The sequence below is a fragment of the Bombus huntii genome, chromosome 3 (assembly GCF_024542735.1).
Source record: "Bombus huntii isolate Logan2020A chromosome 3, iyBomHunt1.1, whole genome shotgun sequence".
NCBI lineage: Eukaryota > Metazoa > Arthropoda > Insecta > Hymenoptera > Apidae > Bombus > Bombus huntii.
In genome coordinates, this window is record NC_066240.1 from 2,419,759 (window position 1) to 2,446,185 (window position 26,427).

Consider the following 26,427-nt stretch of genomic DNA (forward strand, 5'->3'; position numbering starts at 1 on the left):
GAATAAAAATTTTTCGTTCGAGGCTTTGTTTTCGAGAAAATCGACTTTGAATTTTCGCTCGGTACGCGTGCACTTTATCGCGTCTCGTTATACCGGATCTCACTGTAGATCGTTGTCTCGATGGAAAAATTAAAATAAAAAAAGTTTATTCTATATTTTCGACTTCTTTTTTCGCGTAGAATCATCCCCTTTCCGCTTGTACCACCAGTTACCAACCACCCTGTATAATAGTACCAAATTCGACGTAGATAGGACCATTGAAATGGCGCAAAAATAGAAATTCGAAACTATAAAATCAAAATCTCGAAGATGGTTTAAAATGTAAAAAATATGTATGTGGAATTTGGAATTGAGAATCGTACAATTTGTAAAGAACGCGGTGGAAAAGAATAAAATATATATCAGTTATTTCTAAATAAAACAAGCTATATTTTTTTACTATCAAATTGGCTATTGTCTTCGTTCCATATTAAGAAACATATAAGTTGTTTTAAAAACCGATCATTTGACCGGTCATAATGGGAATAGGTATACCTGAAATGTCAATAGGTTTAGGGTTGCACAATGTAACTATTATGTCATGTGCGACAGTCCGCAGGCCATCCCTTGTTGTCTGGCCGCCAAAGGCCCACGTACCATTATTCAGACCCTCAATAAACCCAAGGACCCACCATAAAACGTAAACACTTTGAAATTAATGCTTTTAACGTAGTCCTTTTAAATTGAAGGAATCTCTAATCCTGTAAGTGTTTTGTTTTATGAATGATCCTTAGAATAATCCTTACGTTTATTGTGCGCTCTTACAAATTACGGAGAAAGCAGGTAGTTACCTAACGGTAAAAGCGGGGTTTTCTCGTGAACGATGTCGCCCACGAGTGGTGACACCCACGTTGGTAGAAGGCTTCCTCCATCTATTCTCATTCATTAACGTTGGTCATACCAATGGGCATCGCGGATCGTTACTCTCACTTTCCTAACGAAAAGTGTGACCAGCGAATCCGCTTTCTTCGTACCTGAAACCCACCCATGCCGAGCTTTCCTCCGTAATAACACGACAGCAGACAGTCAGTCAATCGAAAGAAGTCTAATCGCCAACGCCAAAAGGAGTCTCATTCCGTACTCGCTAGTAGTTTGGCAGCCGACATCCTCACAATTGTATCAAATATTGAAGTTATTGAATTGTTGGAAATAGGTAATATTGTAACCTGTTAAAAACAGCGTTATACTCACTCAACCACCCCTATTATCCCAAACGAAATAGGGGATCGATCTATTCATGGCGTGGATTATTCGAATCGTAACTGGAATTTACGACTCCCGTTGACGCGCTTCTTCGAGATCGCGAATGGTTGAAACAGTAACAGTTATTAATTTTGAAACTAATAGAAAAAGAGGCAAATTCTAATAATTGTCAAGCGTATGATGCTATAAATAATAATTATGATTTATGGCATCAAAACGTTTAGGGCACATAGGAAAATCTAAATTTTTACAATTGAAGAGTAAGCAAATAATCGATGATATAAACCATATTGACAAAATTATACCTAATGATAATTTATGCGAAGCTTGTATAAATAGTAAACAAGCAGGACTACTGTTTGAAAAAGCAATAGATAAAATTTCATGTTTGTTCATGTTTGTGGTCGAACCATTTCACTTCTTCAATCATTAATAATAAAAATTTAATTACGTATAAATCAAATGTTTCAGGTTTTCGTGATTTTATTGCATAAAGTGATTCAATTTAGAGGTTTTCGATTTGTATTACAATAATGAGGAGGAATAATTGTCAAATGAGATGGAAGACCATTGTGTACAAAGAGGAATCAATTATCATTCGACAGTTCTACGAATCTTTCCATTGAATAGTGTTTGGAAACGTATGATAAGAACGATAACGGAGTTATGAAATAAGCGATTAACGACAAGCCACGCGCAATGATAAGCGGTGTTAGTTTAGAGAAACGTGTTTTGGGGAGAATCAATCCTTACTGCTATAATTCTAATCAAATTGATTCCGACTAAAGCTTTAAAACAAGATAAAGCAGCATATGAATCGTGGCGCGGTAGGAAGCCTCGAGTAAGATATTTAGAAAATGTCAGTTCTACTGTTTATGTACATAATAAAACTAGGAAAATTTACTATAGTTAGGAACACGATTGTAGATGAAATAAATTACTTAAAGGGTTGTAAGTCTGACAGCGGTAAATCAAACATATTGAAACCGAGCATAAATGTAAATTCTGAAGTAAAATTGTGAGGCAAAGTTGATAAACCTGCGATCGAAATGGATACCGGCAATAAGTCTTTATTTCAAGATAGTAAAAGTGAAATAGAAAAGGAATTTGAGCCGGGAAGGAGCGATAGGATTAAACAGCTTCCTCCCATTTAATATGACGAGAGAGATATACAATATGATCTCGTGTGTGCTCGATCTTTTCTTTTATGGTCTAAAACTGGCAATAAGGTATTAGTTTGAAATATTTGAAGAAGCTTTATAGAAAAAGATTTTCGAAATTCATCTGTTGATCGTTGTATCTACATTAACTGATAAAGCAAATATATCTAGAAATATTATATGCAGTACTTTACGTAGAGGATTTTGTGATTGCTAAAGTCAACAGTGGAACAATGAATAATCGTAAAAGTTATTTAGTGAATAAATTTAGCACGACAGATTTGAAAGGCATTATATTTTTTCTTTTAATTTTTTTCTTTTATTTAAAGGTTGTAAACAGTAACAAGAAAATTACTTTAGATCAAAGTGCTTACATAAAGACAGCTTTGGAGAAATTTAATATGCACGATAGTAGAGCTGTTAGTATATCTCTTCTGTTAGTACATATATTATTATTAACATATATAACGATATGCACACCACTTGATTTAAGTACAGCAGTAAATATTTAAAGCAGATATATGAATACAAGTAACAAAGAACTTTGGCAAAATTTAAAATGGGTACTAAGATATCTGAAAGGTTCAAATGACATGTAAAGGGCGACTATAATATATATAAGGTATATAAGATATAACTCTGTATTCCTTTCTGTAATAATTTCGCGTGATTAAACTGTAATAATTATACAGGGTGGTTGGTAACTGTTGGTACAAGCGGAAAGGGGATGATTCTACGCGAAAAAAGAAGTCGAAAATATAGAATAAAAATTTTTCGTTCGAGGCTTTGTTTTTGAGAAAATCGACTTTGAATTTTCGCTCGGTACGCGTGCACTTTATCGCGTCCCGTTATACCGGATCTCACTGTAGATCGTTGTCTCGATGGAAAAATTAAAAAAAAAAAAATATTTTATTCTATATTTTCGATTTCTTTTTTCGCGTAGAATCATCCCCTTTCCGCTTGTACCACCAGTTACCAACCACCCTGTATATTTTGTAAAGCACTTTAATGCAAAAGACAATGGAAGCTTTAAAAGTGAAGAGAAATATAAAACCTTTTGATGGCGATAGGTATAGCATTTGGAAATGAAGAATATGTGCTCTAGTGAATGAATTTGATATAATCAAAGGTATCGATGATAAAATTCCCGATCGATTAACCGATGACTAGATTAAAGCTGAGTTAGTCGTCAGTAGCGTTATCGTGGAATACATATTTACTCGATTTTTCCCTCGGTTTTGCAAAAGCTGGAGATATCGTAAAGGGAATTTTAAGTAGTTTGGATATTATCTACGAAAGAAAAGTTTCAGCACGTGTAACCGCGGCTCGGCCTTAGTTTCCAACATATTCCCAAAACTGTGGGTACAACTACAGAGAATTCTGTCTACAATTGTGCGTCAATGGCAGTATATGCGTTAGTATTCGTTGCCGATTGCCTCGCCACAGCGGCGAATAGGTAAAATTATGCCTAACATAAATCTAATTTTTATCTTTCGTCATTTTATCTTGTTACCACTGTGGTGAAGCGGCAGGCTACCAAACTAACGTATACGCTGCCACGGATGCGCAATTATACGTAGAATTCACCGTGTGATACTTGCACATATCTCGGAAATTAACAACAGATCATCATATCGCAACGTCTACCAACGATCTTAATGAAATTTATATATGACGTAGCTGTCAGAAAAATATTTGATCCGTTTCTTTTTTATCGGCAATCATGCATATTGAGAACTAACCCCAAAGTCTGGGCTGGAAAATCTGTTTCGACGAATTTCTTGAAAATTACTACTGATAGAGTTGATTGTATAAATTGATGAAATTAATGTTTTTCAATAACAAATTAGATGATGTAAATTATTTTGTAAAAGAATCTATTTGTTTATTATTTGTTATTATTTTATAAAATACTATATTAAAAAATAGCGTAATTTTAATAGTTTTTCCAGGTAAATGTTAACAAATTTTCTTGAATATTTACAGTTATTTTTAGGGTAAATATGTGATAGTTCTGAAAACAGCTAATTTTATTATTATTTATCATACACTCGTTCTTGTTCTTAGACGAATTCTAACAAAACAATTGATTATAATTAATTATTCGATATGATTTTCAAGATAGCAGTATTTCTCTAAAATATCAACATCGGTAATTATTCACAGCTATACAAATCAACCGACGATATCAGCTGATAGAAAATTGTCATTTGTATTGCAAATTATAATGCTGATAGTAAAGAGTGCGTGTGCAGTAAACAATATTTAAAGCCCTCAATGTCATCGTTGCAGTATCTATATCAGAGAAATTAAATAAAGAACTTTTAAGGACTCAGCTTGGAAGTGTACCTCTTCCTAAAACGTGCGGATATGATGAAGAATTGATAAAGAATACAATTCCGGAAAGAAAAACATTAAAATTTTTAGAAATACCAAAAAGTACAACAGAACTTGTACAACCATTCCATACTTATGGATTCCATATTTTAGACTTGACTTTCAGACTTGACAATTAATTTAAATCTCAATATTAATTTATATCATCGGAATAATATAATAAAGTTGCAATCGTTGATGCGTCATCAATTATCCTGTCTTAGATATGAACAAATGTTTAAATATGCATGGTACCGACGTGACTACATAGATAACTGGTCAAAGGAATTAGAAAATTTCATGAAATTTTGTTTTACAAATTTCCAATGAACCGTTCCAACTATCATAATATAGTTGCTCTAACAATAAAACGTGTGTTGTATAAAATACATTTATGCTTTAATCGCTTCTTCGAGGGCGACCATTATTATGAAAACTATAATGTACAATTGACATTAATCGTTTCTATAGCACTCATTATTTAAACACGAATGAGTGTCTGACGACCAAATCAGTTCTTTTCATTGTTTAGCATATACAGGGTGGTTGGTAACTGGTGGTACAAGCGGAAAGGGGGTGATTCTACGCGAAAAAAGAAGTCGAAAATATAGAATAAAAAAATTTTTTTTTTTTTAATTTTTCCATCGAGACAACGATCTACAGTGAGATCCGGTATAACGAGACGCGATAAAGTGCACGCGTACCGAGCGAAAATTCAAAGTCGATTTTCTCGAAAAAAAAGTCTCAAACGAAAAATTTTTATTCTATATTTTCGACTTCTTTTTTTGCATAAAAAAGTTTCAAATATAATAAATTCTTTGTAATGGAAAAGCCAAGATTCAAATTTGTATTTAGTTTGTACATACAGATATAGTGTTTGTAAACAAACATTTAAGACAATTTGTTAACATTTACTTGGAAAAACGATTAGAAATATGCTATTTTTAATACGTTGCTAAGACAAATGGATTCTTTACAAAATAATTTACATGATCTCATTCGTCGTTAAAAAATACTAAGTTCATCAATTTACACAATCATTCTATTTGTAGTAGTTTCTGAGTTTCGTCGAAACAAATTTTTCAGCCCCAACTTTGACAATGGTTTTCATCTCTTTTAACATGGACGTTTGACGATAGAAAAGAAATACGTGTCAAATATTTTTATAAGAACTACATGGTATATAAATTTCGTCAAGATCGACGATTGACGCTTCGGTATGTTTCCTTGGAAGACCGAGCGACGATACACGCAAAGGAAAAAGTTGTTCAAAATGTTGATTCCTACGACATATTAAAAAAGTCATCGAAATCCAAGATGACGACAGTTTTCTAAATAATAGCCCAATTTACTATTATTTATTTCATCTTCTTGCGACAAATGAATATACATAAATCTAATTATAATTATGAATTTCTGGAAACAACAAAAATTCATAAAGGCCAGGATTTTCAAGCGTTTCACTTCTCTGCATATGCGTATAAATCAGCATCTGTTTGTGAAATAACCGTGAAATTAGTTGAAATGAAAAATATGTACTCGAAAGCGATAATCAAATTTCGAATCGTTTAACGTGGCGTGTAATAATTAAAATATCGATCGTATGAAGCAATATGAAATTCCCTGCCTGGTCGGCAAGAACATGTAATGATACGTTATCTCTATTCTAAATGACGATAAACGAAGATAATATTATACGTTTTCGAAAAGAGAGACATTAATCATTGCGAAGGAAAAGATTTATCGATTAAAGAATACGAACTCCAGACTTCTGAACTGTATGAAATTACGTAAGAATTAACATTTCTATTCATGACGACTACTGTTCTCTGTTAACTGTTCTCTAAAATTTGAAATAACTAATAGCAAAATTTCTGAAATAACGATCTTCCAAAAATGATATATTTCGATTAAATGGCACGGAACAGAGGCAATGCGTAAATTTTACGCGAGAATGGCTATTTTATCGCGACAGTTGCAAGTCTCCCAGTATCATAACGCAATAGATAAAATGCAAGTTTCTATTTATGTTTATTCAAATATATTCGTATCTTCAACGTACAGATACCAATTTTTGAACAAAAATAACTTTCTGTTCTGTCCACGTAAAATGATAAATATACAAAAATGTAGTAATATATTTTGCATGTAAAAAAAATTCAAAGAATTTTTAATTATGAGTTATAACGCTTACATACATGTGTATTACATAAAGCATTCGCTTATATTTAGAAAAAATCCTTGAATCGACAATCTTGCAATTACGTATTTTACAATACTTGATAGCATATTGGGAAATCATGATTTAGTATCTTATATAGAATACTATTATTCCAGGAGTATTAGACTACATATGCATATTTAACAAGAAATATAATTCTCGGTTTTTAATTAAAGAATTCTATCTGCTAGGAAGTATATTATACACAACTTGTCCAAACTATGTAATATTTATTTAAATAATTTTTTCCTTCGACAAATATATTGCTGAATTAATCGCGCAGCATATGCATACATATGTAACTACATATTTACGCGTATAATATTTTATTCAATGGAGAAAGCAAAACCGATCGACAAATAGAAATATGTAGTTGCCTACGGTCAGTGCACTATTCGCAACGCGTGTTGCGAGTTTTCAGGGACGTGTGTTGCCGCACTGGCCCGGAAAATGTAGCGCATTGCGACAAATTTATATTCCCCGCTACAACGGGACAGAAATCGCGTGCCGCGAGATTTCTTGTTTTTAATATCAACTTGATCATAATTTTCAACACGTGAGACTATCCGTAATGGACGCTTAATTTCGACTAACTTTTATTACCTAAAATTATTCCAATAATATCAATTACCTTTTTATATTAACTATTTAATTAAAATTATTCAAAAACTAAATCTATCCATCATATAAAAATTTGTTTAAATAATTATGTAGCTAACTGGCTTACTTGTCCTCAATAATCTCTATAATAATTAAACATGTAATACGTTTACGGAAATAGATTAACAAAATACAGCACGTCCTCGGAAAATCCATCTAATTCCGAATTCGTTAATGTTTTGTATCAGTCGAGGCAATGAAGAAATTAAGGATGAACGACAGAAACGTGTCTAATAGTTGCTTCCGGTTGCCATAAATAAAAAGTCCTCGAAAAAAATCCCTACAAGCCAGTATCAATTGTCCATTCGTCGGGCGTATTTGTCCGTACGGCCCTGAACGTTTCTCCTCGCAAGTACACGTGTACGCACGCGAGGCGCGCGTATAAATACACAGGAGCGATGTCGGTTTATTTATACGCAAGGGTGCCCATTGCCTCCCCCCCCCCCCCAATGCTCTCTTCAACGCTTGATGTCGAACAACGCACAGAAAACTATGCATGTACCACGTTTTGTTTCTTTCCTACGATAAATTCATTGTCATGGCGACAAAGATATAACAGCGATGGCTCGAAGGAATGACACACGCTGGCTTATAGCCGGCTTCAGTGATCGACATGCTTTGATAATCGTGCCGCGAGAAGTGCGGATTTTCGTACACGCGCTTACTCGCACGAACCAGGTTTCAAGATCGCGCTCTCAAAATCACTCGAATATCGTTAAATTACGCCTCGCAACTACTACATTGTGAATTTAACAACAATTGTATCAGATGTTCATAAAGTTGCATTATATTTTTAAGATCATAATTACTATAAAAATATTTTAATACTAGAACTACTAGACTAGTCAAAATAATCGATTCGCAATTTTTCATAAAAATTTTGAATTTTGAAACAATTTAATAATTTTTTGTAAAATATATAGATGGAGCTCAATTTTCTGCTTATATTATTTATTTGTCATCTTTCATTTTGATTTCTTTCATACAAGCTTTGTATTTTAGTCGTTAGTAAGTAGATCTAGTGCTAATACAGTAGAAAGAAACAATCGTTAATGATTACGTAATTGATTATATCACGATAGATAGTACGAAAATCAATAAATAGAAGAAAGAAATACAATTCAGTGAAACTCGAACCTAACCTCTAAAAAAATAATATCTTTTAAATATCTTGAAAACATGCAAACAGTATAATGCATGCAGTTTGGTCCACTTTGTTCGCAGAGTATGCAGAAGCATGTTCCAGCACGAAATATGTATTGCGTGCTGACGCAGCTGCGCTTCCCTTCTTTGATTTACCCCCACCATTTTGTCTGTCTATTTCTTTTCTGCAGCAAAAAGTTACTCGCCACCCGCTGATGCGCTATTCTTAATTTCAACAAGCGAGTAAATATTGAGAAGTTTATCAAGATCTTGCGTTTTCCTAATAACGCATTCCTAATAAAACGATTTAATCTTACCAGCTTCCGTCGATGCGTATCTTTTTAATTGTAATAATTCATTATCGTTCAGACATGTGCTTAGCAAACGCAATACAAAGACTTAGATATCTGTTAGACTAGGCTAAAACGTATTATCTAATATGTGCGCGATAACTGAAATAGATGGTAGCGATAATTACAATGAAACATCTAAAATGAAGTAACGAAAAATTCCTGTAGGTATAATATTCTCGCCAATACATTAGCGCGTTCACACAAAAATCATTTGTACTGTAACAAATTATAGATAACAAATAGTCGATGAAACTCCATTCATAGCAAAAGAGTAATTTCCCGCCAATTCTTCGCGTATTAACATGGGGACGAATCGAATAGTGTTGCAAAGCGTGTGCGCGACGCGCTTCGTTACTGCTATTACATCGCACTCAGTCTCATTTCATTTATTTCGATAAATTTATTTCCAACTAACATTTCCACCGCAGAGTTTCCTTCAAAAGCATAAAAAATGCACGTTCGGCTGAATTCCACACGTGATGCCAATTAACGTTCCCAAACATGTAATTCGTTTACAACAGACAATTAAAATTGTTAGAAATGTAGCGTGAGTATAGAAAAAGACGATTATCAATGTAAGTTCTCGTGAAATTATAGATAAAACAAAGTGCAGAAAACTTTGTTGTTTCTTGTTTATGGAATTTAGACATGCTGACGTTAGACGTGTAACTCGTCCAACTATGTAATATGTTTATTCATCGTTTTGCTTCGTCTTGTGAAATTTCTTTTTTATCGCGGTCTGCAAGTGAAAACGCGAAAAGAAAAGAGAATCGTACTTGACGGCGTGAGTGGTTCGCGAACACGCAAGCGTGGTTTTTTTCGGCGAGGAGTCGTAGGGGAAATATTACTAGTAAAATTTCTTTATGGCAATGCTTACTTTTTATTGAATCCGAAGGTTTATTGGACCGTGACAACCGGCTAACAATGTAACCGATTACAAACAGCACACCGCCAAGAAACAGCGTGCTCACGAGCACGATCACGGACATGCTGATTCTCGGCGTGATTTTCCCTTCTGTATCCTCCATCTTCACCGTTTAATTAAGCCACAGCACTTTGTTTTTTATTTCACCGCACTTTCGACGCACGCTTGATTCAATATAGGTCCGTTAAAAATCAACGTAAAATACAAGCACGGACGCGAGACTGGAACACACACACGAACCGCGTGTTCCAAAAAACATGAGGTATCATGCAACGATCGCGGCCAGTGCGTCAACTCCACGGCAAACCTGAACTACTCGCTTTATAGATGGAATGCTCGAGCTCGATCATTGGCACGTCTTTATCCACGAACCAGAGGAATCGTAGAAACGAAACTTCACCAGATATTTCCAACAGTTTCTATTTCTTATTATCGACATCGATCATCTTTGCATCTTATTTTTACGCGGTTTTCTTTTGTATTTTCCGTATAAAGTATATATTATAGGCGAATAAAATTCGTTGAAATGAAACAAAAAATGATTTTCTACATCCACAACAGCTTAGAAAGATCTTGTTTCGTAGTGCAAATTTTATAATCGTAGGTCGAACATGACTCGTAGAGACACACAGCAACTTGAAAGAATAACGTTCGCATTCCTTGATCCCCCACTTCGATCTTTTTTCTTGGCACCGTTGCGAGATTTGTCTACTTAGATGACAAAGTTACCACTTCAAATCGTTTCTAGGTCACCGTCACGTTCCTCACCAAGCTCGTATTTTATGTGTGACACATTGTATCATTTAAATTTCGTTCTTGTCAATATTGCTTTTATAAGAATTATCGCTTGGTGAACTTAATGTTTAATAATTACCCAACACTGGCCGCGGTTTATGTCATCGATTTAAAATGGGAATAGAACACGTAACTGGCAATCGAGTGACCCAAGTACCGGCTACTCTATTTCGTATTCGTAAGAAGAAACGAAAGAGTGCCGAAACTTCCGTGAAAGTGTCTTTCGCGATTTGTGTTTACGCAGTTTTAATAGGTTGTCACCAATTTGAATTTCTTGAAGTAATACTCACGACGTTATTGAATAAGATGTGCATGCAGTTTACCCAAAGTAATTAATGTTACCGCGCAACTTATGTAAGCCATTTAGGTGATCGCATGCTCTGGCGGTACACTCGTAAATCAGACGGAATCATCGCGAAGGAGACACGTTAGGAGTTTGATCAGTGAACGTAATGCTCGTAAGAGCTCGAAGCGCGTGTTTGCCGGAACATGTCAATAGTGCCGGTATATACGCGATGGTAACCTAGCTGCCTCGCGTTTAACTCGCTCTCTTCGAAGATTCCCCACCATTTCAAACCCCCACAAAGGTAGTTGTGTTCTCCCACCGAAACGGAAGTTGCACTTGCGCGATCGAATACTTCGATGTCTGGCGAGTAAGGAACCGCGCTCCGGCGATTAACATTCGAGTGGTCGATACGATTCATTATATCAATGATATATGAAATCCGAAAACAAATTAATTTTTGATAACTTCACTTTTCTCAAATTTCTCAATTGCATTACCCAGGAAATATAATTAACCTCCAGTTTCAAGAAACAAATGGTTTATTTCCACACATTCACTTATCACAAGGAAATATTATAGATAACAATAAATTTCAAGGAAGATTAAAAAAGATGGTGTTTGTGACATAATTTTGTTTTATTTTCTAACTTATGTAATTGATCAATATGACTTCTGGCTATATGTGTAAATCTTTTAATATTGAGATTGTAATAATTTATAATTCTATTTAAAAGTTTTAATCGTCACATTATCATAAACAGAGAAAACATTAAAGCATAAGCACTTATTAACATTGGTATGTAATTGATATACATCAAAAAGAGGGAACAAAAATTTTATCCATTTTTATATTTTAGTAAAACAACAAAAGGTATAATGTTGCAAGAAGATATTCGTAACAAACGTGAATATTTCAATTTTTGCTAATGTTCTCGTTTATTAATATTGTTTTCACTCCTTCAGATTACATTTAGGAACAATGTTGTAGATTAAGTTCCGAGTTCAGCTCTCTTTCTTCTTTTAAGAAAATAATCAAAGGTCACAATAAAAATGTATCTTATCTTAAATGCGATGGGTAACGGGATTCCGGAAATTCTATTACATCAACTCGTTCATACAGATTGTAGTGTCACAAATTTCTTGGAATAAAGTAACAGTGTTCTTGGAAACTCAATGACTATTTCGTTTTCTCTGGCGTAGACATATTTAAGATTCTAGAGAAGACGTACAACGTCATCGCTAACGATACCAAGGAAAGATAGCGTCAAGCTTGTTTATCGAAAGCAAGGCCACTAAAAATTCGCCGAACAAAAATGAAAATATTGTAGAACAAATCGATATCTATCTTGTTTACGATCTCATGTAAATCGTCTGTCCGTCTGCAAACCGGTAATAGATGTGAACACTGAGACAAGTGTGCATTATTAATATGCATTCGATCGTGAAGTTACATGATCCACTATAACCTAACAACTAGGCTTACAAATGTGCTCGTAACGGCAAGATGCGTTAAATTCAACCCGTTATTCGCCCCGTTACTTTTCCTCATTTCAATCGTCTTCGTCCTCGATTTGACTCTCTCACGTGCAAGCCTCGCCATCATGCTTCATGTATAAACAGAACCTCCAATCATATACAAGGTGTTCATTTTTATCAATCTATTTGTATATTTAAGAAAATAACAACGATACTGAAAATAACAAGAAAAATACGTGTTTATAGATTTTCTAAGAAACGTTGCATTTTCAAGAAGGAGATAAAATTTAAATTACTTTAGTTTACTTACTTCTCTGTACTTTTCTGGAATTAAAAAAGGTTCTGTATGATGTAGGAATCGTCACGTATGTAAAGTTCCTATCCTATTTCTTGTTATATTTTATCAAATGCATGTCAAATTTGAAAAAAATTCAATGCGTTAATGCGTTTCAAGATTCAGGTCTTAACAACGATTCCACATTTTTATTCTTTTAGAACCTTTGATATTGAACTGCTGCGCAATAATCAATGAATGTTTTGTTGCTCGTTTGATAAGTGAAGAGTGGTATAAACTCGAATCGGTTGAAATTTTTCTCGCGCACGCGCTGTATCTACGCCACTTCCTTGACTTCGTTTCCCGCGTCGATTCTGCAGCTTCTTGTTTCTCACTTCACGAATACATATTTTGTTGGGTCCCTGGGTTCGGGCCAACGAACCCTCACTCGAGTTTAAAAGTCGTTTGCCCTAAAGAATTTGGTTGACTCGAATAAACTCCGATTAATTAAGGAAAATTGGAGCTAACAATGGAACATAACGAACTATTTCTGGTGCAATACGCTTATCGAGCGAAAAGGAAAAAGCACGTGTATCAGAGGAATTGAGGGACAAAATACAAACATTTTCCTGCTACAAATGGGTACCGCAAGATCGATGCTGCTACGGAATGTCCGTTGGATTACTTCCTTGGTTAGTCATGTTACGTACTTTGTAAAGACAACGAAGTGTTTGATAACATGTTTATCTAAGGATCAGCGGAAAGGTCAAATATGATTTGGAAGCATGGATCGATTAAAATTAAAGATCAAGGATAAATGTTTCTCGATCGATAAAAATTGCATGAGATCAATATTTTATCAAATCCGTTAATAATAAATCATTTTTATCCATCAAAGGCAGTCTAGCAAAATAAACGTTGATAAAAATAACCAAAATATGTACACCATTGAAACAGGAAACAGGTTAGAAATGATTAATAGATTCGTAGCTATCATCTGTTTCTGTTTTTATTAAAAACACAGCGAGTTCGTTGGAGGAATCGACAAATTTTGAATATACGTTGCGCATCGATGAAATAATTGCGATCTGTGTATTAGGTTAGGTACGCTTCTTATTAGCACCGATAACGTTCGTCACATGCGCGTCCCGCGCGTAAGGTATATTATCCATGTTGACGCTTGTTCCTGAGATAAATTCGGTGTATATGGATCTTTAGCTGTATAGACGCTAAAATTACATAACGAAATCACTACCAGCAGTTTCTACGCGTTTCTATTTAAGGATATCAGTTCCAATGTACCGAAGTTAATTAATATTCGTTTCGAAGTAGAAACGTGTTCCAGAGTTACTTCGAATATGAAATAAAAATGAAATGCATCTTTCTGTGAATCGAACGCGAGGATTTTAAATGCAGATATCTTCGTCCAAGTTATTATGCTTTCGCTGACTCGGTGGATTTTCCTGTTATGCATGTATTTGCACTTCGAATGAATTTTCACGCGAACATCACTTGGAAAATGGAATTCCGTGCTTGATCGATACGTAACGTAATATTTTCCTGTTCGTTTGCTGTTATGCGTAGTAGTTGAATGAATTGCCTGCTCCAACATGATCGTCAGCATGGCTTAGAAAATAGCAATCGGGAAATGATAGTATTATTTTATTGAATGACGCGCTTAATTTAACCGCTAGCTAATGAAGGGGAGTCTTATTTCAAAAGAAGCTTGTATTAAAAACTTCTATTATCTGATCTGCGGTATGGATCATTTATCTGAAATTTTTCGATATTTCGACTTTTCACTTTACTGTCAATCGACCGTCGAATTTTTTACGTATCAATGATCTAGCACACAGCGAGTTTTTAATATATGACAATGATAATCAGTGATCGTTATCTAAATGTTCTTAAGATGACGTATCTGATTTAAGTCATCAGTGTTCTGAGAAAATGTGCAAAGGTCAGGTGAAAAGTAGAAGAATTTCAAACGAAATGTTTATAGTTCGCTTTGAAGCTTCGTAACATACGCATTTTTTTTATCATTGAGACTAGACTCATTTCTGTAGTGATAAATTTAATTGTTGAAGGAAATGGAAGAAGGTGCGTACAAATGTGTGACCTGTTTGACCCACTTTTCTTATAAAAGCTGTCATTTCATTTCGTTCTTATGTAAGTGACTCAATTATTATTCCTAATAATTAATTTGTACTCTATTATCTTAGGAATGAGAAAAATGCATAAATCTAGATAATTGGCAATCATAAAGATCAAGTAAGTCATATGTTCTTGTTTTTGCTAGTTACATCGTCGGAAGGGTAATATCACAATGCAAAATAGAATAATACCTACATATTTATTAGAAATTTGTTACTTGTTTGATTTATTAAAGATTTCCAAGATTTAAAGACTGCCAAGTAAATAAAAGCTTAAATTATAAAAAAGAAAAATATTTCCATCGATAAATAGCCGAATTTATACGTCTATACTTTCTATTTCAAACCGATTTCCTGAAAAAATATACTTTTCGTAATTGTATCACTCTTCTAATAAACTAACATATGTACAAACTAATTATTAGTAATAAAGTAACACCCTGTATGCACGCCATGATCTCTAGTACCTGAACTTTGAAATTGGCACAACGCCATGAAAGAAGTGCGCAATTCCGCGACGGGATTGCCACGCGTATGCGTTACCGGGAAGAATAATTTTGGTCCGTTGCGACGCAAGGGCGATGCTGCGTCAAACAAATTTCGAAGAAATAAAAACAAAAAGTATAGACAGTAACAAAGGAAACAAAAGTCTCCAGTAAAAAATATAGGCAACTGGAAACGTTTCCATAGGCAACTATAATTCCGTCTATCAACATCGAACGACCGGCACGCGTGATCCAAACACGTCGTTTGACGTGTGCGATTTAAATTCGATATCCCTCGAACGAATCAGATACGACGCGGCGCGGCGCGGCGCCCATTTTCTTCTCATCGACTCTTTATTTAACTTCGTTCTTTTCTTCTCTCTCTCTCTCTTTTTCATCGCGCAAATTGCGAATCACGAAGCTAATGTTTGTCACCAGTCTCTCTCGTTATCGCTGTCGCATTAGACCAGCTTGATATTTCATCGTCACCAACAGATATTACGTCAGCTTTCTCTAAGTAAATTTTAAGATATAATTTAGTCATATACAATAGAATTCCGTTTATCTGTAATTCGTTGAAGAAGTTAATGTTCAATCTCAAATATATGATTTCATAGCTGAGCTTTTATTGTTTCATCTTTAATCGAACAGCATACACGAACGCGTATTCTTGTAGCATAAACATATATGTATAGAGCCGTTTGTTTGTGTTCAGAATACGAGATGCAGAGGGTGACTTAACTAAACGCACAGGCATGTCGATTTAACTTTTCTAAACGTTAACTTCTATTATTAGAACCAATAAAAACAGGTGGAGCTAGTGAACCTCTATTACTATCTATATCTATAACTATCGCGTCCTCCGCTATATTTGACCAAACGGTGAACTACTGTACAGGAAGATTGTCGCTATGGCTATGACATGACATTTTGTTTGGGACTACTTTGACACTTTTCGTCACGCACGTGTTTCACAACAACCAAAACAATAACAATTACTCACCACGCTTGCCTGATAGACAATCCTCCTTAATCTTTTGTGAATCTTCTATGACAAAACAGATGGTCATTCCTTCCTGGAAAATATTTTACGCCGTTTCTTTTATTCGTTCCTTCAGTCTTTTTATCAAAAACGGTCGTTTGCCTCGGTGGGGGAGAATGTTGTTGAATTGAGGCATCGGTCGCGCTTCTTTGTCTGAACACTGAGCCGGATATCGTACCGCAAACAAACAGGAAAGGTCACATGCGTGAGATCTATGTGTCAAGAAAACGCGATGACAAAAACGGTCGTAGTAGCACCGCAGAAAACTGAAAAAAGGGAAGGGCGTATATACGTGGTGCGTAATCTATCGCGGCCAACTCGTGGCATCGTGTACACTGAGTCATGTGCAACGTGTTCCCGCCGGTTTATGAAGAGTTTCGTTCAGCTGATGTGCGCATGGTCGGTGAATGCACTCAACAGTTGCAGCCAACGCGCGCCTATATTGACACGTGTTGCACGACGATAACAACCCGATAACACTGTACCACAGACGCAGAAACTGGCCAAGATCATCGCGCTCCGTTCGAAACTCCTTTCCCACGTTTATACTAACTTAGTTTCTTTCTATGATATTTTTACTGAGTCATTTTCATTCTTTCTTGTTTGCATAGCGATAAGATCTGCTAGCTTTGTTCGGAATACGTACCAGCACTCCTAAAAATTATTGACAAAATTGATGTTCTTAATAACAAACACAGTTTTAAATGTTTTGAGTTTTGAATAAAATATTTGATATTAAATATATTTGCAAATATTAAATATTATTGTAAATATAGTATTACATCTTTTGATAATGTAAACCGTTTATATTAATGGCGATCAAAAATTAAAAATTAAGAAACGAAATGAATTTATTGTCATTTCAGTTTTGGGAAAATTTTCTTCGTTTATCTTTGTTTTTTATTGGAATTGAATTTGTGTCCACACACAATAGTTATTTTGTGTTAAATAGATGTTTCTAAATATAATCTTACAAATTTCTCTAACATACGTAAATGTGTATTAGGATATATGTATAGTTACTTACGTTGCAATTGCGCAAATATTGACATACATACATACTTGTTGTAATAATATTTTTGTTCTAAATATTAGCGGGGAATAAAATTTTTGAAAACTAAAAACAAATTAAATTATCTGATAATGCAATAACGATAATATACACAAGAATTAATTTCTGTAAATACTATAAACATCTAAGTCATTTAAGAATTAAGTAAAAAGATTTGAATACAAAATTTGAATACAATAGAAAATCACTAAAAGAATTAACAATGACCTAATAAATTAGGAAAAATAATTAAGAAGATTACTATGATTTTAAATTTGTATTCAAGACACGAAACGCACATTCAATTAACCTTTAAGTCTCGTTGTTTAACAGTTACTTATTGAATCTCATTTGTACTCTTTGTTGGTTTAGTATTTTACAAAGAATACAAATTACTGTTTATTGTTTTGCTACATTTTTGATTTTTTGTATAGATTGCGACAATCGAGATTATGGCGCACTCTAGCAGAATTCTTGTAGAATACGATTGCTTTGTCAAGCAATTTCAAAGGATTGAAATGAGCAAACAAATGAAAGAAAATACGTATACACTCAGTAAGTTTTGCAATTATAAATCATTAAATTACTATTTATACGTAATAATATATATAATTTTCTGCATACTTCAGAATGTAATTAGAAACAATGATGACTGATTTCTAATATACTATTAAAAACTAATTATATCAAGATGATTTAATCATTTTTATCGTTTGATTTAGTCTATTTAAAAATAATATATTTCGAATAAATTAAAAAGCAAAATTATGTATGGTAGAAGAAAAACTATCCAGAGAAATGAAAGACGAGGTCGAGCTTCGCCGTCTCCAATTTCACCAGTACAGCAAAAGAGGTCAGTCTCGTATTTGAGAAAAACATCCATCGTCCGAATTATATAATACATATTTGATTTACATAACTCCGGAAATAGGCAATTTGGAGAAATAGATATTCTATTAGTAATTACTAATTCATTTTACTGCATATATTTCAGTGATAAACATAGTTATATATACTTATATGTATATTCATTTTATAAAAAAGCTATAAGTAGGACATTTTACATAAAATCATGCAATAGTACTTCATGAAGTTGTAATATACTTGCATGGAGATTCGTTAGTCTTTTATTTTTAAGTAAAAGTATTTTAAAAAATAAGACATTTTTACATTTTACAATACAAGATTAATATTTCTTTAATTAATATTCAATTTTTAAATCATATGTATGTGTATATATGTGAATCCTATGAATATGGTCTATTCAATAACTATATATATTAAACATTATAGCCAACATCATGGTTTGAATATTATATTGTAAAATATTAGCTTGTAATATATAATACAATGTTTGTGTATAATTAATATAAAAATATATAAAATATATCAAATGTTTTATTAAAATGTTATTCGAATTTACCATTTAGGATTTATTATACATTTCTTGTTAATTTCGAAATGAACTGAAGTTCGCTACATTTCTGATAGTGTACTTCCTGTTTTATTTCTGGAAAGCTCGATAGCTACATTTAAGCCTGCGCAGTTTCACTAACTTGCGTAACGTAAAATCATTAAAGATTTCATTGCAGTATCAGATTAAGCTCTTAAGAGTACGAACGTGTATTGTGTTATACGAAATTTAGTGTGCAAAAACGCAAAAACATGCCACGACGTGGACGAGCAGCAAATCCTCCTCCGAGGACGTGAGTATTTTTCCTTTTTTAATCATATTCGTACGTGTAATTTTTCATAAACTGTCTTTGAATGTTTAATAATTCGTCGAATGTAACGGAATCACGTTTATCATAATGAAGTTACGTGGTTCTTGAATTACTTTCGTAAGCATGTGCAACCATACAATAAAAGCAATTTTATTTATAATTTAGGGTTAGACGAGCCTCAGCTCCAGTTGCAACCGCTCCAGCACATCCTCCTGCATCAACACCAATGGTAGCTCAACCTCAACAGCCATCCCTCATGGGACAAATGGCTGCTACTGCTGGAGGTGTGGCAATTGGTTCTGCTGTCGGTCATACTATTGGACACGCAGTGACTGGCCTCTTCAGTGGAGGTTCCAGTGAGGCCGCTGCTGCACCAGTAGGTGTAGCACCTGCTGCAGTACAAAGTGCACCGGTTTCTGCACCTGCTGGTGGTGCTTGCGCTTGGGAAGTTAAACAATTCTTAGAATGTGCCCAAAATCAATCAGATCTTTCATTGTGCGAAGGCTTTAATGAGGCTCTTCGTCAGTGCAAGGCATCTAACAGTAAGTTTTAAATAATATTTTTCTATATATGTTTCATAATATAGCGTGAGCCAATTGTCCACTATTAAATTTGTTTTTTAATTTCAGATTTAATTTAAACAAGGCATTCAAGGTAATAGCAGGAAGATAGGCAATATTAATGAATTTAGTAGATCTCATAAAAATTTGGGTTCTGTATTTACCATGAACTAGAATTATTTTAATCGCTGCTTATATAAATTGGTTAAAATGTATACATGTATGCAAGTGAAATAAATTAAAATAAATTTGATTCCTGTTTATATGATTGTTATTCATTTTGATTGAACCTTTTTCTGTATATATATGTGATAAAGTAATAATTTTAAAGATAAGACAAAAAATGTAAAATAAAACATTAATTTTTACATGATGTACATATAACACAATTATATTAGAAAATAATTTTCTTTAGATTTTTGTAATTTAAATTATATATATATATAGATTTAAGGCAAAAGCTTCATCATCCCAATTATGGACAAATAACAATAATCAATCCTTTGCTTTTCAATCTGCTGCTAGTACAGCAGCTGAAGTTGCAGCTGGCCCTGTTATGGTAAGTACTAATATTATTGCTTGCTTTTTTCCTTTAGAAATTAATAATTAATCACTTCAAATTAAATTAATGATTCATACAAGGGTCAAGCAATCGAAAGCGCACTTGCTAGCAATGTAGGACATGAATCTCCTGCTAAAGCCGTTCTTAACAATAATTCTACAAACACACAAGAATTATGTATTTCCGAAATACGAGAATTCTTCGAATGCGCTTCAAGAAGTGAAGGTCTGGATACATGCAAAGCTTATCATGATACATGGATGAAATGTCAGAATGTATACAAACAACAAAATTAATTGATCAGATGAAATGATACATTAAAGAGAATAACATTATAAATAAGAAGCTCTGATCCTCGTAATGAAGTAATCAAGGACATATAAGAAATTAATGATTTAAGAACATTGTTTATTAACTTAACGCGTTTCTCAAAGACGGCTTTATACTCGACCAAAAGAGGCAGTTAAATGTGCAAGAAAAGGAATATGGTAGACTATCTTTTCTCTGTATTTAAGACACGCATCACCACAAAACCTGCGACGGTAGCAACCGCAATTCCAAGACCAGCTTTCCACCAGACCATCGAATCCCCTTGTAATAATCCAAATTGATTTATATGTCTGAAAAATCAAGAATTATTTATCATAATAATCACTTAAAATTCTATGAATTCTCCAGTATGAAAAAATTCATATATATGCATTATTTCACAATATAAAATGTTTGTATATATACATTAGTTCACAATGTAAACATAACATACTATCCTACAATAAAACTGCTAGTTTTTTACATTTGAATTTTATCACAATTTGACACATAATTAAAAAAAATAAGTTTGAATTTGTAGATATGTGTATAATGTAAACAATCAAAACAAGATATAAAGATCAATCATGTCTCATGCTCATGCAAAAGAATATCGATATCATATTTGTATTGTAAGTCGTGAGCACTCCGTGAAATTAACAGAAACTTATAATACAAACAAAAACCTTGTAAAAGAACTCCACCACTGAGTGGGTGAGGGTTTGACAAGCAACATGTGGACCATTCGCCTCAAAGGACTGAAAAGATTTAAGACCTTGTTATGATAGTCTTAAACATGCGACACCCTTTAATGTGAGCAAATCGCCTAGCACATTTGAAGAATATATGTTTGTGTATACGTGCAATGACATATAAATGAAAAAAGAAATGTGATTCACGATTTGCTCAAGCTTACAATGCTTACGGTGTTGCAAAAATTCAGACCAACCTGTCTCTGTAAAATAATACCCATGCTCCTTGAAAGCGGCTAAACATGAAATCTTTTTGTTAGTGTTTAATAATAATTCAGTTTAAAGGATATACTAAAATACACTTTCTTAAAAATGGTAAGGTATACTGAATAAAAGATATCGAATAGTATCAAACAAATACGTCACAGTTTTACGATATTTTCTTTACGACGAAATAAAATTATTTTTTAAAACAACAACATTTTAGGAGCGTTTATTATACAAAATATTTCTACTTAATAATTGATGTTTTAAAAAATTGAACTTACGGGAAAGCTGCCATTGTCGCTAGTTTAACGAAGATTTCACGTCGTACTGTACGGGAGATGCTGTATGGTTGCGGTGGCATCAGTTTGTACTTATTGCAAAAACTTATTGGCTGTAGCAAGTAATCTTGCTTTACTTCAGACAGATCACTCTTATTTGCTATTATGAGAACAGGGATCTTACTATCTGCAAAATATTTCTGGAAAAGATGCTGAATTTAATTGCAAATATCAGGAAAAACAATTCTAATGTCTTTATAGAACAGCACGAAAGAAATGCTTACAATGTAAATCCGTGCAATATATTCAAACGATTTAGGATTACTAGCATCGTAAACAAGAGCTGCCACATCACACTGAATTTGTGCTGGAGTTAAAGCATCCTGAACATTTAGTATGTTTATATCTCGCAGAATTATTGTCTTTTCCTGACCATACACATGTACTGTATTTACAGTAACATGTGAACTTGGCGGTACCATTTCATTGGTCAATTTCTGCAATCATGTCAGGCGTTACATAGATATCGTTAAACGTATATTATAAGATACGTATACCAATATATGTGTACGAACAAGCACGTATACCTCAAGTTTAGGGTCAATAAACGTTCTACATAATGTTGTCTTTCCACTACTTTTTGGGCCAATTACATGACAACTATAGACATTTCTGCTAGATTGCTTTTTTGCCAAATCTAACTTTTTTTCACGAGTAACTAGAATCGCATTTGTCTGACATTCATTATTATACATGTTATAACCTAGATATGCCATATATTCTAATGCTTTTCGCACATTTGTAAGAGTCAATAGCGCCCATTGACACATATACCCTTGAAGTGTAATCCATCCCTATTACGAAAAGCAATGGTGAAGTAAGTAAAAGATATTATAAGATGATAACAATGAAAAAAAGAGCATACTTTTTCATTAGTAGGTACAGTATATTTATATTCATCTCCCCAAGGTGGCATTAGGCATCGTGAAAATAACGATTCCATTTCCGATGGAGAAAGAGCACCATCGCGATCTCGATCATGTTGTAGAAATAACAATGTTAAAAATTCCTGTCCTTTATGTGATAATTCAGTCGTACATCCAACAGGAACTTTTAATCTGTATAACATATCAAAAATAATTATAATAATAAGTGAAATAAGCATTTATAATATTATTAATTAATTATGTACTAACAGTGGATATATGTATTCTTTAGACATCTGTAACTCATTATCATAACCGAATTTTCTTAACACAGCCCAAGTAGTCTCATTTCTTCCTCTTTGTATAAATAAACACTGAAGATACATAAAACCTATAAATGACAAAAATGTATTTCTATGCTGATTGTTAGAAAATACAATATGCAAAATACCTTTCAGAGTAACACATCCAGAACAAATGCCATCCTGAATATTTTTTGATAATACAGCCTTCACATCCTCTAAAACTTGTGGTTGTAAGGGAATATTAAAGCACCATTGTTGAAATGTATTTAGTTCCATATCATTTAGCAAGCCATCATTGTCTAAATCACATATCTGTACAAAATGATACGATATGAATGTAAAACATATACAGAAAGAGTGTATTTTTCTAAGGATATTATTATATTCATATACACTTACTTTGAAAATTCTTTGTAGTGCAATTTTACATTCTTCTGTAAGCTAAATTTATAATATTATATTAATAAGTTGTTCATAAATGAGTTAGATTATACATATACACTTTATAATGAGTGTTACCTCATGGGTATCATAATTATAAAGTGGTGTGGTAGGATGTAAAACAGCTTTTTGTGCATAATAAAAAGTTTCTGAAACGTTCTGTAATGTTTTGGCGGAACACTAGAACAAATACAATATGAATTATAATTTTTTTATTATGACTTATTTAACATATACTATTGCAATCATAGTTTCCTTTTACCTCTATACAACTTTCTATTTCAGTGAATTCCTTCATTATAGAATATACAGCCTAAAGACAAAAAAATAAAATTAATGGTGAAAAAAGAAAAATAAACATTCTAAATGTCATTTAATTTACTGAACCTCGATAGTAGAATAGTCAACAAGATCAATCTTATTTCCCACAAGAACAACTGGACAACGATGATCTGTTAAACATCGTCTAATCAATGGTAACCAATACGTAACTGCTCTGTCTAAAGTATCCTCATCGACCACAGAATAAACAACACAAATTACATGTGCTTTCTGAATTTCATCAGTTAACTGATCTTCAGTTTGTTCAGCGGCTACAATAAATCAAAAGTTATGAATGAAATAGTATTGATGCAGTAGACAATTAATGTTTATGAAAATAACATACAAACACATTTTTGATATACCTGAATAATCTACAATGTTCGTTGGTACTTGTTCCGGTGTAACGTCAGCTGGGATAGTGATTTCTTCCGCTTTACAGGGCACATCCTCAGCGTATTCTTCACTGACTAATGATAAGATCAAAGAAGTCTTGCCGACTCCACGATCACCAATTAATAGAATCCTGACGTTGCGCCTAAGCGCGACTGAGCGTTGCACCATACTGATTTCAACAAAACAATTGTGACACGTAACAGCGGCATTTACCGCCTAAATTCTTAAGAACATTTTTCTGCTTTTCCAATGAAACTTTCGTGCTCTTTCCTAACCTTGCACCTTACTACACCAACAACCGAACGTCACTTCTCGATAATTTCTCGATTTTTCATGAATATGTTTTATCAAAGATTACGGTTTCCGATTGGAAGTAACAATATGATTTCTTAATTCAGCATAAATAGCAACAAAGCGGTACTTCACCCGCTACGATTGAACCTATGCTCCGAGGGTGGGCTTTTCAAGGTTACGTTCAGTACTACGAATGACAGTATACACATATAAAACATGTACACGTGCAAACGTTATGTATAGAAGCGGTTAACAGAAATGAAAGGACAATTGGATCGTAATTAACGGCTCGAATAATCGTCCCGTTTTCGATAAATTGCTATAAGAAACAAGCTGAACAGAAAATGAATCTATTTGTGGAATGAATTTCATGGATTCGTAGCGCCCACATTTAAATTATATACTATACTTGTTATACGCGAACCATGTAGAAATCGATAGCGTTCAAATATTTTGGTGTTTAAAATTGACCTCTAAGTCATTTTTCAAATATCAAACATAAATTTATGTCACTTTATGTTATCTATGTTTCCAGTTCCATCTTAATAGAAAAACATTATAAAATATTGAAACTATAATAGACCAATAACAAAATAAAAAAACATGTGCGCCTCTTTGATTTTGTAATTTTTTAGAGAGAATAGACAAAAAATTGTATGTCAAAATATATCTTTCTTGATTGAAAAATTTCATCTTGAATTTTTTAAAATTTGTTAGTCAATTATACCAAATTATTGCATCAATGTAATAAAACGAAAAGTAAAACAATATTGTGAAATGAAAGAAAAAAATTACGATTGATTGCGCTGCTACTATCTAAAACGAAAATATATTTTTGTTTTTTATGTTATCATTCTTGTACAAGATTCTTTTCTTTCTTTTTTGCACATGCAATTATATGTAATGCTAAACATATTATCGTATTATCGAAGAATAAAAAACTTATTTGTTACTAAAAAAAATATTTCAAATAATATTATTTAATGATATAATTAAGTATTTTGAAAATTTTGTATTTTGTAAAATTATATGAAATTTAATCGGATGAAATAATATGGTAACAGATAAAAGTAAAAGATTAAAAAGAGTATTTTATATATGCATAAATGTTTGAACATATATAATACATTTATTAAACTTTATATTTTATATTTGTTACTGCAAATTTTATGTATGTATGAGAAAACGAACACTTTTTCCGATGACAAAGCAAGAACAAATGTATCCTATTATCTCTGCTTTGTCTGCTGCACTGGAAAATTGTATAGTCAGTATAATTTTGCGTACTTTTTTCTTTGTACCCCCCAGGGATATAAAAATATAGTAAAGACATTTAAGAGATAAGCAGAGTGATAACCTTTACGCATATAGTCACCTGAGAGTTCAAGACATATTACATATTATCTCCCTACATTATCCCGCGCGTGAAGATATTGATGACCCTCAACACTGTGATTTTTTGGATTTGTATTAAAAATGTTGATTCAATATTTTGTTATTAATTACAAAATAATATTGTAAACAAAAATTTATTGTTTAAAATAAAGATTTTATGTTGAAATATTATTTATTTTTCTATTTTTTCCTATAATTATCATTAATTATATATTTGAATAAAAAAATAAGTTTATTCAAATATATGTGTATTAAATATTTTAAGTGAAATATATTACATATAAATATGTGGATGATGCAAGAATAAGTAAGATG

At 33.0% G+C, this 26,427-nt stretch overlaps 3 protein-coding genes, 1 long non-coding RNA gene and 1 pseudogene across 16 annotated transcripts in view; 2 read left to right on the forward strand and 3 right to left on the reverse strand.

Moving 5' to 3' along the window:
• LOC126863359 (transducin beta-like protein 2) overlaps positions 1 to 16,990 on the reverse strand; it is a 62,573-nt gene extending 45,583 nt beyond the window's left edge. The window contains exons 1-3 of one of the 4 annotated variants that reach the window (XR_007688830.1): positions 16,553 to 16,977; positions 12,948 to 13,381; positions 11,683 to 12,851 (exon numbers count right to left, since the gene is read on the reverse strand). Coding sequence is in view for 3 of the 4 variants with exons in the window: in XM_050613430.1 (XP_050469387.1) it covers positions 10,033 to 10,183 (151 nt within the window). In the remaining variant the exon portion in view is untranslated. Of the gene's footprint in view, positions 1 to 10,032; positions 11,529 to 11,682; positions 12,852 to 12,947; positions 13,382 to 16,552 lie in introns of those variants that run through there. The other 3 variants (XM_050613430.1, XM_050613429.1, XM_050613428.1) reach the window with 3 other exon arrangements.
• Positions 15,189 to 20,752, forward strand: LOC126863384 (uncharacterized; annotated as a pseudogene).
• LOC126863388 (uncharacterized) lies at positions 17,149 to 19,138 on the reverse strand. Its single transcript, XR_007688837.1, has 2 exons — positions 19,066 to 19,138; positions 17,149 to 17,245 (listed from the first exon to the last, which is right to left on the reverse strand). It is a non-coding gene; the product is annotated as an uncharacterized LOC126863388 (long non-coding RNA).
• Positions 19,181 to 20,189, forward strand: LOC126863381 (coiled-coil-helix-coiled-coil-helix domain-containing protein 10, mitochondrial). The gene is made up of 3 exons (XM_050613480.1): positions 19,181 to 19,348; positions 19,532 to 19,908; positions 19,996 to 20,189. The coding sequence occupies exons 1-3, from the start codon at positions 19,308 to 19,310 to the stop codon at positions 20,004 to 20,006; spliced, it is 429 nt and encodes a 142-aa protein (XP_050469437.1). The 5' UTR covers positions 19,181 to 19,307; the 3' UTR covers positions 20,007 to 20,189.
• LOC126863360 (mitochondrial Rho GTPase) lies at positions 20,062 to 25,098 on the reverse strand. 10 transcript variants are annotated; one of them, XM_050613432.1, is made up of 14 exons: positions 24,393 to 25,098; positions 24,094 to 24,299; positions 23,969 to 24,019; positions 23,785 to 23,886; positions 23,665 to 23,706; positions 23,412 to 23,577; positions 23,231 to 23,351; positions 22,960 to 23,152; positions 22,610 to 22,888; positions 22,319 to 22,531; positions 22,038 to 22,246; positions 21,747 to 21,785; positions 21,484 to 21,555; positions 20,062 to 21,108 (listed from the first exon to the last, which is right to left on the reverse strand). In XM_050613432.1, the coding sequence occupies exons 1-14, from the start codon at positions 24,589 to 24,591 to the stop codon at positions 20,982 to 20,984; spliced, it is 2,019 nt and encodes a 672-aa protein (XP_050469389.1). In that variant the 5' UTR covers positions 24,592 to 25,098; the 3' UTR covers positions 20,062 to 20,981. The 10 variants fall into 10 exon arrangements, with proteins under 10 accessions (XP_050469389.1, XP_050469391.1, XP_050469390.1 ...); XM_050613434.1 differs by having other exon boundaries at positions 22,622 to 22,888; positions 24,393 to 25,097; XM_050613433.1 differs by having other exon boundaries at positions 22,038 to 22,234; positions 24,393 to 25,096.
• Between the last annotated feature and the right edge of the window lie 1,329 nt (positions 25,099 to 26,427).